This window comes from Hemibagrus wyckioides, linkage group LG24, assembly GCF_019097595.1.
Source record: "Hemibagrus wyckioides isolate EC202008001 linkage group LG24, SWU_Hwy_1.0, whole genome shotgun sequence".
NCBI classification, from domain to species: Eukaryota; Metazoa; Chordata; class Actinopteri; order Siluriformes; family Bagridae; genus Hemibagrus; species Hemibagrus wyckioides.
The window spans coordinates 15,954,956-15,969,073 of NC_080733.1; the positions used below are offsets into that span (position 1 = coordinate 15,954,956).

Genomic DNA, 14,118 nt, shown 5'->3' on the forward strand with positions numbered 1-14,118 from the left:
AAACTGGTGTGTGATTGTGAGATGAGAAGATCCTGCAGGATTAGTCGGGGCAAACACGCTTGGGCTTCGAGCGGGGGCTTTGTCTGTTTGTTTGCTGCTTCTCTTGTGGACTGTGGTGGAGTTAGTCAGGGGTCGGAGGTGAAGAGGGGTCACGAGGTGAAGTAGGAGTTCTGCATGGAATACAGGCGATCAATGGGATTTCCCACGCGTCCTGCCAGCACCCCTCCGTCCGCCGTCGCCAAGAGACAATCGCCGAGGTGACCCAGGCTTCCATCGCTGTCCAAGTCGTGGAAAACGGTTTCTGAGTCTGCAAGGAGGAAAAGTCAAGGTTATGGATGGGCTGCACGGCGTGTCAGGGTGCGGTGGCTTGCAGAAGAATGCGTTAATGAAGACGGAAAGATAAATAATATGAGAGGGAGAAAGTGGGCGGAGCTTCCACTTTTTTTTGGCTGTCAATCATTCCAGATTCATATGTTGACTGTCTGTTATGTCCGTTCTCTAATTAAAAAAACAAACTGTTAAATTATAAAAATAATAAAAAGTGTACATATATACAGTGGAGTCCGAATCTCTGAGACCATACTGACCATACTTTTCAATATTTAAAAGAAAGGAATGAAATATTTATTATTCAAGATTCTGCACTATTCCTAGCTCCCTATTTAAATGAATTCAAAGGCGTGATATTGATCATGTGAAATTCTCCGTACATAAGGTCCTCGCGTCCAATCTCGTCTACTGAATCGTGAGATCAGGCCTCACTCCGACGGATTCGATCTAAAATGGATCATTGAGTTTTAAACACAAAGGTGTGGAGGGTCTGTTCCAGCTCCAGTGCATGCTGGCATTAATCATCAGTCTTATTCACTTCACCTGGCATAATGTTATGCCTGATCGGTGTATATTAGAAATATACTACAAATAAATTTGGCGTTGGTGAAAACAAGACAAGTGTTACACTGTGCTGAAGTAAGGAAAGTGGCTCTGTCTATACACACTACTATAGGTGTATATGTGTTTGTGCTTGTGATGATTTGTGTCTCTTACCGTACGGGTGCATCTGCTCAGGTCCTAGCTGCGGAGGCGTGAGGCCGTGCCGGAACTGCTCACCCCCGTACAGGTTCGGATCGAGAGCCAGGAGCTGCTGTCGCGGCATGGAGGAGTACGAGAGCATGCCGTCTAACCCGTGACTGCTGGAACCATCTATGAGGAAAACACAACAGCTTCTTAATACACACAACTTCCATTCCTCATCACCTGTGTACACAAAGTGCGCCTAAACGCGTAGGAGGAAATGGAATGAAATTCCAAAAAAGTTTTCTTTTCGTTAAAGATTTTGTTAAATTGCAATATCCAGTGCCTAAAAATTCATCCAAGTGTGCAGACAGAAAGTTTTCCTCCTTAACTTTGCTAATATTCCTGCTTCTAATAGCAGCAGTGTGTGTTTATCATTACTGTTCATTCTCGGGAAATAACACTGCATTGTTTTTTTTGTTATTAAAGCTCAATAATTTGTCATACCAAAAACAGAATCATCTACCTATCTGAGAGAGTGTGCACTGAGACTGATTAGCGAGCTTGGCTTACAGAGTGAAATATCCTACATGTTAGCTAGCTTGTCTGAACCTGCCGTATGGATCTAATTACATAAAAAGTCTAGTGTTTGCTGGTTTTCTAATGACCTTTTGCTTAGCTAATCCTGCCTAAATATTTCAGTGACATAACCACACAATGTTATCTACTGTAGACCTACTTTCTGGAAGTATTGGCAACTAGTTTACACGAAAGTATCAAGATAACATTACATCAAGCTTCCTGTATTTATAAAATTGCTGTTATGTAAGAAAAAGAAATGAATTTGAGGTTATTAGAAAAGGGAAGATGTCATAAGAGTGCTGCCTGTAATTATGTAATGTTCTTTATTAAATTCAATGTCTTTATGTAATGTTTGTTGATTCGCTCAACCAGCGCACATTTTTTTTTAGAGATATGTAACATGCAGTAACGTGATTTAACGTGACGTGACGTCTCACCCTCGCTATCATCATTACTCAGACGTCCTCCTCTGCTTGGACCCCTCCTGCTGCCGCCGATCTGCTCCTGCTCCTGCTGCTGCTGCTGCTGTTGCTGCTGCCTGCGAGCGATTTTCTTCATCTGAGCACACAAACCAGATGCACAATGAAAACCTGAATGGCTGCAAAAATCAATTCATTATATGAACATAAACAGATGATCTTTTTTTTACCTTCGCTCTCTGGTTTTGGAACCAGACCTGGACGACTCGGACCGTGAGGCCGGTTTCAGCTGCTAAGGTCTCTCTCACCTGCAGGATGAACACATGATGTTAAAGATCTTAAAATAAATGCAGAGTGTGTGTAGGTTTAAGTGATGATGGAGTGATTGCTTACCTTTCTGCAGGGTTTGGAGGACACCTCGAAGGACGCCTTGAAGGCGCGGCGCTGCTGCGTGGTTAAGATGGTGCGTGGCCGCTTGGATCGCTTGTGCTCTTTACTGTCATCTCCAGCTTTTCCTCCCATGGAGCTGCTGCCACCTTCCTCATCCTCGCTCTTCACTGCACACAAGGAAGATAAATATAAAGAAGAGTATTACGGTTTTATTGGTATTACAAGATATCAGTTCTTTTCTGATACCGAAACATTGGGTATCATCACACATCTGATATTTTTTTCTATAAAAACTACTAAACTAATTTAGGTACACGGTTCCTGGTGCTAAAATTACCCCAGTGGAAATCCAGTGTTCCAGAGATCCTGAAAAGGTTCCAGGCTTGATATGAAAGGTGAGTGTTCTGGAAATGTGGCTATTGAGTTAGAAGAATTTTCCTCTTCCCAATAGTCCAAATTAGATTCTTCATGATGGTAGTGTTTTTAGATTTTTAAACATCAAATGACCAAAAAAGAAATGAAACAGAAAAACATCTGGAGCTGCTGTATGCTTTTGCTCCTCATGAAACTGTAGCCCTTTTCTTACACCTCATGCAGTCTCGTGTACAGTAGTACAGTGGTGTCATTATGCTGCTCCTGGCATGATGAATATAAACGGAGTGTAATTTCACCTGACTCGGTGGGGGCGGGGCTAATAGCAGCGAGCATCTCTCTCTCCTTCTCATAATCTCCACGGCACAGCAGCTGACCTTCCTTCAGCACGAACTCATCACCTCTCTGGAGCCGGCGCTCGCACTCGCAGCAGCTGAAGCAGCCCAGGTGATACACCTGCCCCAGCACGCGCATGATCAGCTCCGAGCGGCCAATCACCTGCAGGCACGCGCTGCATTTCCGCACGAACAGCCTACACACACACACACACACACACACACACACAAACCAGATGTTACAAAGTGCTCGATGGATATTGAAAGCAAAAGAAAAGAAAACACACAGAAAATAAACTAAAGTGCTATAAAGTATATACACTATTTTATAAAAAAACACTTTATATAAAATATAAACACTACACGTCTTTCATATATTTCACAACACGATATTAAAAATAACTAATAATAATATAACTAATAACTCATAATAATAAATACCATATTAGAAATATTTCACGTACATAACAGCCTAATGTTTTCTACTGTAACATTCTTAGCATTGTTTTTAATACAATATAATAAACATAACGTCAGCTAGACATTTCTTAATTCTTCTTTATTGTATTTTGTTCCCTAAACAGGGGGCTAGCAACTGTAAACTAACTAACTAACTAACTAACTAACTAACTAACTAAACAAATAAATTCTACTCGGCTAATAGCGAGCCTACATTAGCTAACGTAAACAGCTGGAAGATTAGCAAGGCAAATAAAGCCATGAAGATTAAAGTTTAGCCGAAAATCTTGTAACAAGGCAAACATAATGCCCTCATTCGGGAAAAAAAACCCAAGAAACTTCTTTCATCCAACGTGAAGAACTTACAAAATATGAACAAACAGTCAAATAAGAAAATAGATAGCTTAGCTAGGTAAACAGGATACTACTTGTAGACAAGCCGAGTTATATACCACAGGGCATTACACATAAAAATAAATGGATTCAAAACAAACAAATAAGTAAAGTATAAATATATAAATATGAATAAATATATAAATCTCAGCAGGTCTTGTTTCTTTGATTAAAAAAGAAAGGAAATTTCACATGTAAACTATCTCTGAAAATGCTATCCAAGAACGCTGTCTATGTTTTCAGCCTCTTTCCAAGCATCCATGATAGCAATAAATATACAGATGTATCACATATTTGATTAATGACACGCGTCTGTCTCGTATAAACCAAAATGTGGTGCAGTGTTTCAGGCTAGACACTGGGAGGCAGCACTTAGCAATAAGATAACACTGAGCCACTGTATTACCATAATGCATGAATTTCTTTAACCCAGTGCTGTGTATTTAAGCTGCTCTTCATGCTCTAAAGCTGGTACATAACACAAGAGTGTGTTCACACTCGTTAATATGACTCATTAATTATTACTATTAAAGGGTTTGATTAACGAACATTCGCATCCAGACACCCGTTCAAATGTCGAGAAAAACATCACTGGATTGTATATAGCACAGATTTATTTTCTGAATATAACTTAGGCAAATACATACAATCATTTAAAAGAGATTCCTATTCCTAAAAAGTCCACCTGAGGAAAACTAACAGCAGTTACACCAGAGAACGATTCCGATTGGTCCGAAGGTGTTGAATAAATTTTTAAACAGCAGCACTGTTTATATTTAATACGGTATTATTTCTATTGTAACAATGTACACAAGTACTTCACATAAATAGATACAAAAGCAATGCGTAATTGTGGATATGGTGAGGAGACTCTTATTTTGCTTTTTTGGAAGGAGTCTCCAGTGTCAGTTAAGGACAAAGGAAGTCTTCAGGACAGAGGAGTTTTAATGTAATGTCATGATGTGTCATAAAAACTTTAAAAGAAGAGGCTGAGAAGGGAATGACATAATAACGTTTATTTCGGCTATAACTGATTTTGGAACAATTAGCCTAAAGTGTCTTTCTTTAAAGATAAATAAAGGATAAAGAGTTGTTAGTTTTGGCTACACAAGGCTGCTGCGGTATTAAAGGAATAAAACCCTTGGACACAGGATGTGGTGCTATAGGAAAACAACTAACCTCATAGTGAAAACAAATCTCCTTCATCACATCCGGTCTCCGATTATTTTCTTTATTTAGCCTAGTTTTATTAAAACTGTTTAGATTTAAGTTGATCATTAATTTAGCAAGCTTAAGTTTAGGAAACCGACAACGTCATATTTAAGCTCTATACGTCAAAGACCCCTACTTTGCTCATTTTCTTTTTTGCCTCTCACCCCATAAAAGTCAGTTCTTATTTAAAGGCGCATTTCATTCGTGCTTAAATTCTTCATAAATCCCTCATTCTTTTCCTGTCCGTGCCCTCCCTCCTTTTGTTAGTATTTTCTGGCAGAATTGCCCCGTCCTCCCTCCTCGCTCCCTCCCTCTCTCCCGGCGCAGCTCAGCTCGGTGAAACTAATAAAGACAGGATTAATTAGATTGTTGTTTAAACAGTGCGATGCCCAGACAGACGCTATAAACTCATAAACGAGGATTGAGAATAGCATGGGGTTAATCTCTCCTCTCTCTCTTTTTTTCCACACACTCAAATAAACAGAGCATTTCTTTTGCTCTTTCGTTTGTACACTCCTGCACACACACACACACACACACACACATATGCTTACACAAACAAACACAATGCACAGGGAACACCTGAACACGTTCACTTGCATCGACAGGCATATCTGCCTTTGTGTGTGTGTGTGTGTGTGTGCAAGAGTGTATGATGTGCAATTCACCTTCATTACTTTTACACATTTAGACACACGCCCAAGCATAAGTGATAAGCACAATCACGTGATCTGACTTCATAACGTGGGATGATCCCATACACTGGCATGTGCACTGTCACTACTTTGCAGAAAACTGAAAGTAATAAGATACCCAAGAGAAACTTTTTCATATGTGAGAGATTCCGCAGAAGAAAAGGCAATAACCTAAGCGAGCAACATAAAATGAAGAGCAGCGAGATGAAAAACATTTTCAACAAAACAAGATTCTATTGCAAGAGGGCCACCAGGAGGAACGGGTGTGTACATTTGTGTGTGTGTGTGTGTGTGTGTGCGAGAGTGTGTGTGTGCTCCAGAACCCTCGCTGAGTGAGATGAAGGTGTTATTCCCTAAATCTGGTGAAGAGAGAGGCAGCCAGGTTTGTACATAAAGGCGTCTGATCTGCGTGGATGTGATGATCCTGTCCGAAACGCAGCTGCTACAGCTAATCTGTCTCAATCCATCTGCCAATCGCGCCAGCAAAAATTACACCTACTTAACACACCCATACCAAAGACACTGAGCCCTCTTCACAGTCACCCTGAGCAACAGATCCGCAGACCGGAATCACCAAACCAAATGAGCGCGTGGGAGACTGGGGATGACGGGACGGACGAATCGGGCATCGCCGCCGGATAGGATCACAATAACAAATGACATTTCATCTCCTCGTGTGTCTTGCTGTCAAGGCCGAGAGTCTAGTGGGAGCAGATGCCATTCAAGATGTAAAGCATTCATAAAGCTGTCAATACTGGGAAAAAAAGAAGCATTCACATAATAGACAGTGGTAGTCAAAATGCATCCAGGAATCGATATCGCTCAGCGTTCAGTCGTGGATGCAGATAATAATCAAATACTATTCATCTAGGAGTCAGTAGCGCTCGAAAAAATTCAGCTGCATAAGAGTACTTAAATAGTATTCAGTAGTAAATATCACTCAAGTACTACTCAAAAACACTCAGAAGTGAAATACTATTCATCTAGCAGTCAGTAGTACTCAAGTACTACTTCAAAACACTCAGAAGTGAAATACTATTCATCTAGCAGTCAGTAGTGCTCAAGTACTACTCAAAAACACTCAGAAGTGAAATACTATTCATCTAGCAGTCAGTAGTACTCAAGTACTACTCAAAAACACTCAGAAGTGAAATACTATTCATCTAGCAGTCAGTAGTACTCAAGTACTACTCAAAAACACTCAGAAGTGAAATACTATTCATCTAGCAGTCAGTAGTACTCAAATGCTATCATAAAATCTGGCAGTCAGTAGACTTTAAAACATTCAGTAGTGTAATAGTACTCAACAAGTATGCAGTAGTAAATATTACTCAAATATAACTACTTAACCAGCAGTCAGTACTCAAAACATTCAGTATTCAGTGGTACTCAAAATCACTCAGATTGTTTTAAATAGTACTCAAATGTTATTCATCTGGCAGTCAGTAGTCCTCAAAAGACATTCAGGCATTCAGGAGTACTCAGATTGCACTATTCATCTAGCAGCTCAATAAAATACTAATGTTTAGCAGTCAGAAGTACTCAAAATGACTCAGGAGTCAACAGTACTCAAATACTATTCATCTGGCAGTCAGTTGTACTCAAAATCAGCCATACTGGTTTAGGTAATACTTAAATACTATCATAAAATCTGGCAGTCAGTGGATTTTAAAACATTCAGTAGTGTAATCGTACTCAAAGAGTATTCAGTAGTAAATATTAGCACTATTCATCTAGCAGTTCAATAAAATACTAAAGTCTGGATGTCAGTAGTACTCATAAATGCTCAAGAAACAACAGTACTCAAATAATATTCATCTAGCAGTCAGTAGTACTCAAAAACCTTCAGTAGTATAAGAGTACTGAAAAAGTATTCAGCAGTAAATATTACTCAATTAGCACTATTCATCTAGCAGTTCAATAAAACACTAATGTCTAGCAGTACACAAAAGCACTCAGGAGTCAACAGAACAGGCATTTGGGAGTGTAAGAGTACGCAAATAGCAGTTGATTACACTCAAATAGCAGTCAGTAGTATTCAAATAGCTGTGATTAGTACTCAAATATCAGTTGGTTATACTCATATAGCAGTCAGTAGTAATCAAATGGCCATGATTAGTACTCAAATAGCACTCAGTAGTATTACAGTGGTCAGTACTACTATTATAGCACTCAGTAGTACTCAAATAGCAGTCAGTACTACTCAGATAGAATGCACTAATACTCATTTAGCACTCCTTAGTACTCAAATGACAGTCAGTACTACTCAAATAGTACTCAGGAGTACTCATATAGCACTCCATAGTACTCGAATAACAGTCAGTACTACTCAAATAGAACTCAGGAGTACTCATATAGCACTCCATAGTACTCGAATAACAGTCAGTAGTACTCAAATAGTAGTCAGTACTTCTCATATAGAACTCAGTAGTACTCATACAGCACTCCATAGTACTCGAATAACAGTCAGTAGTACTCAAATAGTAGTCAGTACTTCTCATATAGAACTCAGTAGTACTCATACAGCACTCCATAGTACTCGAACAACAGTCAGTAGTACTCAAATAGTAGTCAGTACTTCTCATATAAAACTCAGTAGTACTCATACAGCACTCCATAGTACTCTAGTACTCAAATATCAGTCAGTGGTACTCAAATAGCAATCAGTACTACTCAAACAGAACTCAGTAGTACTCATATAGCACTCCATAGTACTCGAATAACAGTCAGTAGTACTCAAATAGTCGTCAGTACTTCTCATATAAAACTCAGTAGTACTCATACAGCACTCCATAGCACTCAAATAGCCGTCAGTAGTACTCAAATAGAACTCAGCAGTAGCATACCATAGTATTCATATAACAACCAATAATACTCAAATAGCTTTCATAGAGCATTCACTAATACTCAAGTATCAGTCAAATAACAGTCAGTCGTACTTATGACATTCATATGGCAGTCAGTAGTGCTGCAGGAGCATTCAGATAGCAGTCATATGTACTGAAATAGCATTCACATCTCAGCGTGTAGTCAGGTATCATTCACCTGGCAAAGTATTCATATAGCATTCATTTCAGTCAACATTACTCAAATAACATTCGTATGAAAAAGCAACAAGATTCACAATAAATCATAATTAAGGATTCCTGATGCTGACAGTATGCTCTAATGTAAAACGTGTTATAAAACAGAATGTTCTACTTTTATTTAATCAGTAGGGCTTACTGCAATAAGATTCACGAAAGCTCTGAGCTCTACCTCAAGAACGTTCGACTGGCAGCGATACAAAATGTTGCCAGGACGCAGTATGCGGTGTAACATCACGAAATAAAGGGAAGCGTATCATAGTAAATGAAGTACCCTGTCATTGGGCTATACTCCTGAGGTTTCGGGTTGTGTTCAATCACTCATCACGGCTTTGATCTCTCAGGAGTGAAGGGGTTAACCGTCATTATGACCTCTGGGAAAGAGGGACCGAAACTCGCCTTACCCAGACACTGAGGTAGGCGCACGAGCCGACATATTGTCCTTCTGATAAATCTTAAGAAAAATCGGAGATGAGTTTTGGTGTGGGCGGCTTCCACGCCTGTACACACATTAGGACGTCTTGGAGAAAGGTTTATGCACCCTCGGAAATATTGCACTCTTTTGTGCTGGTGCATTTGTGTATATATTAAGAATCGATATGTAAATCATGCATGTAAATATAATTGCATGGTTTATATTGGTGTGTGTCTGTCTATGTGTGTGTGTGTGTGTGACAGAAAGTGTGTGTGTGTGTGTGTGTGTGTGTGTATGAGCGGATATTGCTGTGAAGCAAGGTGGCTCAGCGCCAGGGTTCAGTAATCACATCATCTCCCTTTATTAAATCTCAGTGCACTGCTTCTGCGTTATTAAAATCTCCCAGCATTCCCCACTACGCTCGCCTGCTACACTCCCTAACACACACACACACACACACACACAGAGAAACGCAAATATCCTCAAAGATAATATGCAAACACCAACAGGTAGGTGATAAATGTATATATCATTCCACTCACTGTCAAATACGAGGTCAGAGAGAATAACGGACAGCGACTGACCCTTACGTTTTTTTTTGTTTTTGTTTTTATTTAAATGACTAAACGCGTACATCCAAAGAAAAGTACATTAAGGGAATCAGTCTTAACGCCTGGTTAACCTCTAATGAGGTGAGTGATTCTTAATTTGCAGGATCAAGCATGATTTGAATAGCAAGCGACTTTCTAATATTGACGGCATTTCATGTAAAGTGGGCGTGGCTTAACTCAGGTAACATTCGCGTAAGTAAGGGCGTGCAATCGCCAGGCTGATTGATTCAACATGGCCTCAGGTTTGAAAGGAGTAGCCAGTATAATGATTTGGTTCATCGGCTAAGTTATGAAAGGTTTAATTGTATGAAATCAAACGAGACCAGGTTCAGACAAACCCAAAGCCTGTGCTGATCAGCACTTATCGAAAAGCCTGAGCAAACTAGCAAGAAAAAAACAAACAAACTAAAAGCTAGGGAAAGCTAACCTAGCAAGGCTAAGCCAACATATGTGCAAAAACAAAGCTAGTAGGTCTTGTAACACTGAATAATCAGCATGTGAAAGCTAACCTGTAGTTAAAACCAACCTAGCAAGTGAAAGCTAACCTAGCAAGGGAATAATTATCATGTAAAATCTAACCTGTAGTTGAAACCGAACTTAGCAAGTGGAAGCTACCTTAGCAAGGGAATAATTAGCATGTGAAAGCTAACCAGTAGTGAAAACCTAACCTAGCAAGTGAAAGCTACCTTAGCAAGGAAATAATCAGCATGTTAAAGCTAACCAGTGGTTAAAACCAACCCAGCAAGTGGAAGCTAACCTAGCACGGAAATGTATTTATTTTTCCCACCCAGAAATGTGTTTATTTTGGTTTGAGTCTTGTGCTCAAAGATGACCATTAACATGTTGGTTAGAATATTAGGATATTAGAATATTAATATTTTTGTTCCAGGATTAGTTTGATTAACTAATTCAATTTTCATTTCTATCTTGTTTAGGATTTTTCTGGTTTAATACAACAATCTAGTTGAGTACCGTGGAAGCTGTTTAAGGTTTTGCACCATGTTCACTTTTATTTATAATTAATAAAATAAGATAATGGGACAATTGGGTGGCTGTTATGCTAACTAAGGAGTATGAATAAATTGTGTTTTGGGGAATAACATCAGCAGTAAAGGTAATAAAATGGTGTTACATGGACACTGAGCATGATATAGGTGTATAGCTTCCTGATTTTTGTTTGTTTTCTGTTGCTGATTTTATTTGTCTAGCTCTCAAGACCAGGCCTGGACACATCCAGCTCTTTATGCGCATGATGATGTGAGTGATCTATAGCACTATTGCCCCCTCCCTCTTCATGCCCCCTGGACATTTTAATCTTCCATGGCCTAAAAGAAATCCCTAAACATATTGCGATTTTATGATAATCGCATCAAAATAGAGAGGTCGCATCTATTGATTGATGTTCATAAGATGAGGTGACAGGCACGGGTGCGGACCACGGCGCAGAGGCTGTTCACTTGAGTGTGTGTAATGTGTAACATGTTGGCCGGGCGATACTATAAACCTGCGCACGGTTTACACAAGCCAAATCAGCCGTGCAAAGCCGTTTATGTAGCGTGCGAGATAGTCGGCGGTGTACAGATTAAATAAGACAACAATGGAGAGGTGTGTCTGTACGAGGTAAGTGCAAACCTGTGTGTGTGTGTGTGTGTGTGTGTATGCGTGTGCGTGTGTGTGTGCACACGTACGTGTTTGGATAAGGCAGCTAATCCCCAGGCCACCAGAACGCAATATCCTGTCAGCCAGATTCTCATTTCCTGTGTCTCCGTGGCAGAGCGAGAGGAAGGGGGGAGAGGAGCGAGGGGGGACCCGTTGCCCCAGAAACAGAAGATACGGAGGCCCTGTTTGAGAATGTCTACGCCGTTTTCTATATCTCCTCCACCCCCCCCCCCCCACCCTCCTACACCCCCTCCACCCGCCTCTCTTCCATCCCGTTCACGATTTTCTCCTTTTATTATCTCAGATTTAATAAAGCGGAGGCGAGCAGCTTGTTCTGCCATGAAACATTTATTAGCCGCCTGTAATGAAATTGTTGTGGGGGAGCCGAGATGATGAGAACTCATCACGCATTATGCAAAAACGCTGGCAATATCGCAGGAGACACCTCGAGTCATCCGGACACCTCTCAGTGATCTCTCCTGACCTGGACACTCTGCCTCCTGGCCTTCTGCTCTGCGTCATTCACCTGAACAATGCGCTCACTCTTCCATGGATATCTGAATATCTAGGTTTTTATAAGGATCGTATTTGATTATAGACCATGGAACAAACCCTTTTAATGATTTATCATTTTGTTATAAAATTACTGACTTAAAATCTATACTTTGGGGTACTTTTTTATTTCTTATAGTGGTCAAATCTCTCTAGAACTTTCCATTTCCATAGAAAATGCATTGCTTGTGTACTGACTTGGAGCATTTAAAAATAAATGAATGAATGAATGAATGAATGAATGAATGAATGTGTCTCATAAATTTGCCAAAAAATAAAAACAAACTGTAAGAGAGATGGGTCTCAGGCTCATCCCAGTTTTAAGTATTTCCTTATATATTTCACAAAAGAAGTGTCCTATTTTATCTTAACGTTTTATCATTTTATTTTTTCAATGCTCCTTATGTTACCTCTTTCATGGAGAAATTGCTGTGGTAAAAGAAAAACAGCAACACTTCCTCCCATGGGTTATTGTGATTATTATTCTCTAACAGTGCAGCCTGAAGTGTGGTATTCGTTACACAGCTAACTAGCAAGCTACAGAATCAGTGACTGTAATAATCACGAGCAGCAAATGACTTTAAACCTTTTATTTTTTAACATTTTTAGATCAATAGTCACATAACTGCCTCAGGCTGCGTCTCGATCAGCTCCCTAGTTCACTACTCAGGGCGCTGATCGAGGAGTCGGCCATTTTAAAGTCTCTTTCTCTTTCTTAAAGTCTCTTTCTCTCTTTCTCTCTCTCTCTCTCTCTCTCTCTCTCTCTCAATCACAAAATACTTTCAGTGCACTGGAACATTCTCTCCATAAAAAAAAAAAAATCCCATAATGCACCGCAAAAACCATGCTCACTATGATCCCTTACTGGAAAATGACGTGATATTTGAAACTGAAGCCTCTCAGCTTGAAAAAAAATGGAGGACGAACCGAACTCTCAGCCAATTTCGCCTACAAACTTAAGCAGCTTGTTATCTTCGTCGTTGCTATCCAGTGGAGATTTTTAACTTTATTTGCCGTTCTATATATACGGTTTGTCTGAGTCTAATGATTTCAAAAAACTAGCCTACGATCCTGATTGAAGTATCAAGCCAGAATCACTGACATACTGGTCCACTATCTAAGGAGCTAGGATGTTGACTGAGAAGCACCTACTTTTTAAATCAGCTAACTGCAGTAGCTAAAACCTTACTTACATAACCTAGCTAGCTCGCTAGCTATTTTATGAACCGTCTTCCCGAGGGTATTTATTCATAAGTAAAAGCATCCAAGCTCTTCTGTCTCTCGCTTCACAACGATTCCTTTGAGACGATCAACCTCTGAACCTCTAACAGCGCTCTGCAGTGCTCTGCCTGTCACTGAACTAGTGTTTTATATAAATCCCTGCCAGCTGTTTTAGGTCTTTTGCACATAAATACTTCAGCCTGAGCGTAGAGGGTATGTCAGGTGGCGTCGGTTAACACGCGAGATGTTCAGCCCCTGCTCGCTCTTCATCCGCAGCACAGCAAGGAGACTTGTCTGAGACCGTAATTAGCATTGTTCCCATAATCATGGCAGCCACCCCCCACTCCCCCAGACACCCCGAGCCACCGAGTGGGGAGATGATTAAGAGAAAACGGGCAATAAACGGAGAGATAAACTGATTGGTGTCGTGACTGCTATCAATCTCAACAAGCTCACAATGAGGTTTGGTACAGAGAAATATTATTAGAAACCAGACAGTGATGAATGAGCTAATGGAGAGAAAGCCACTGGAGACGGAGAGAGGAAGAGAGGAAGAGGAGAGATGTGAGGAAAGGAAAAAAAACCCCACAAACCCAAAAACATCTTCGCTCCGTTCATGCTTGTAAACTGCATTAAGGCGGTAGGATAAGTTTGATGAGCTACAGCGCTCACGATAACTGTCGAGTAGGATTACGTCAACCAG

At 40.2% G+C, this 14,118-nt stretch overlaps 1 protein-coding gene across 1 annotated transcript in view; it reads right to left on the minus strand.

The window, feature by feature from the left end:
• Positions 1-14,118, minus strand: part of lmx1al (LIM homeobox transcription factor 1, alpha-like) — a 33,973-nt gene that overhangs the window by 2,104 nt on the left and 17,751 nt on the right. Inside the window, exons 4-9 of the mRNA XM_058377317.1 lie at positions 3,077-3,309; positions 2,409-2,572; positions 2,246-2,323; positions 2,034-2,154; positions 1,048-1,203; positions 1-307 (exon numbers count right to left, since the gene is read on the minus strand). The exon at positions 1-307 is cut by the window's left edge and continues 2,104 nt beyond it. Of these exons, the coding sequence (XP_058233300.1) occupies positions 150-307; positions 1,048-1,203; positions 2,034-2,154; positions 2,246-2,323; positions 2,409-2,572; positions 3,077-3,309 (910 nt within the window). The 3' untranslated portion in view covers positions 1-149. The remainder of the gene's footprint in view (positions 308-1,047; positions 1,204-2,033; positions 2,155-2,245; positions 2,324-2,408; positions 2,573-3,076; positions 3,310-14,118) is intronic.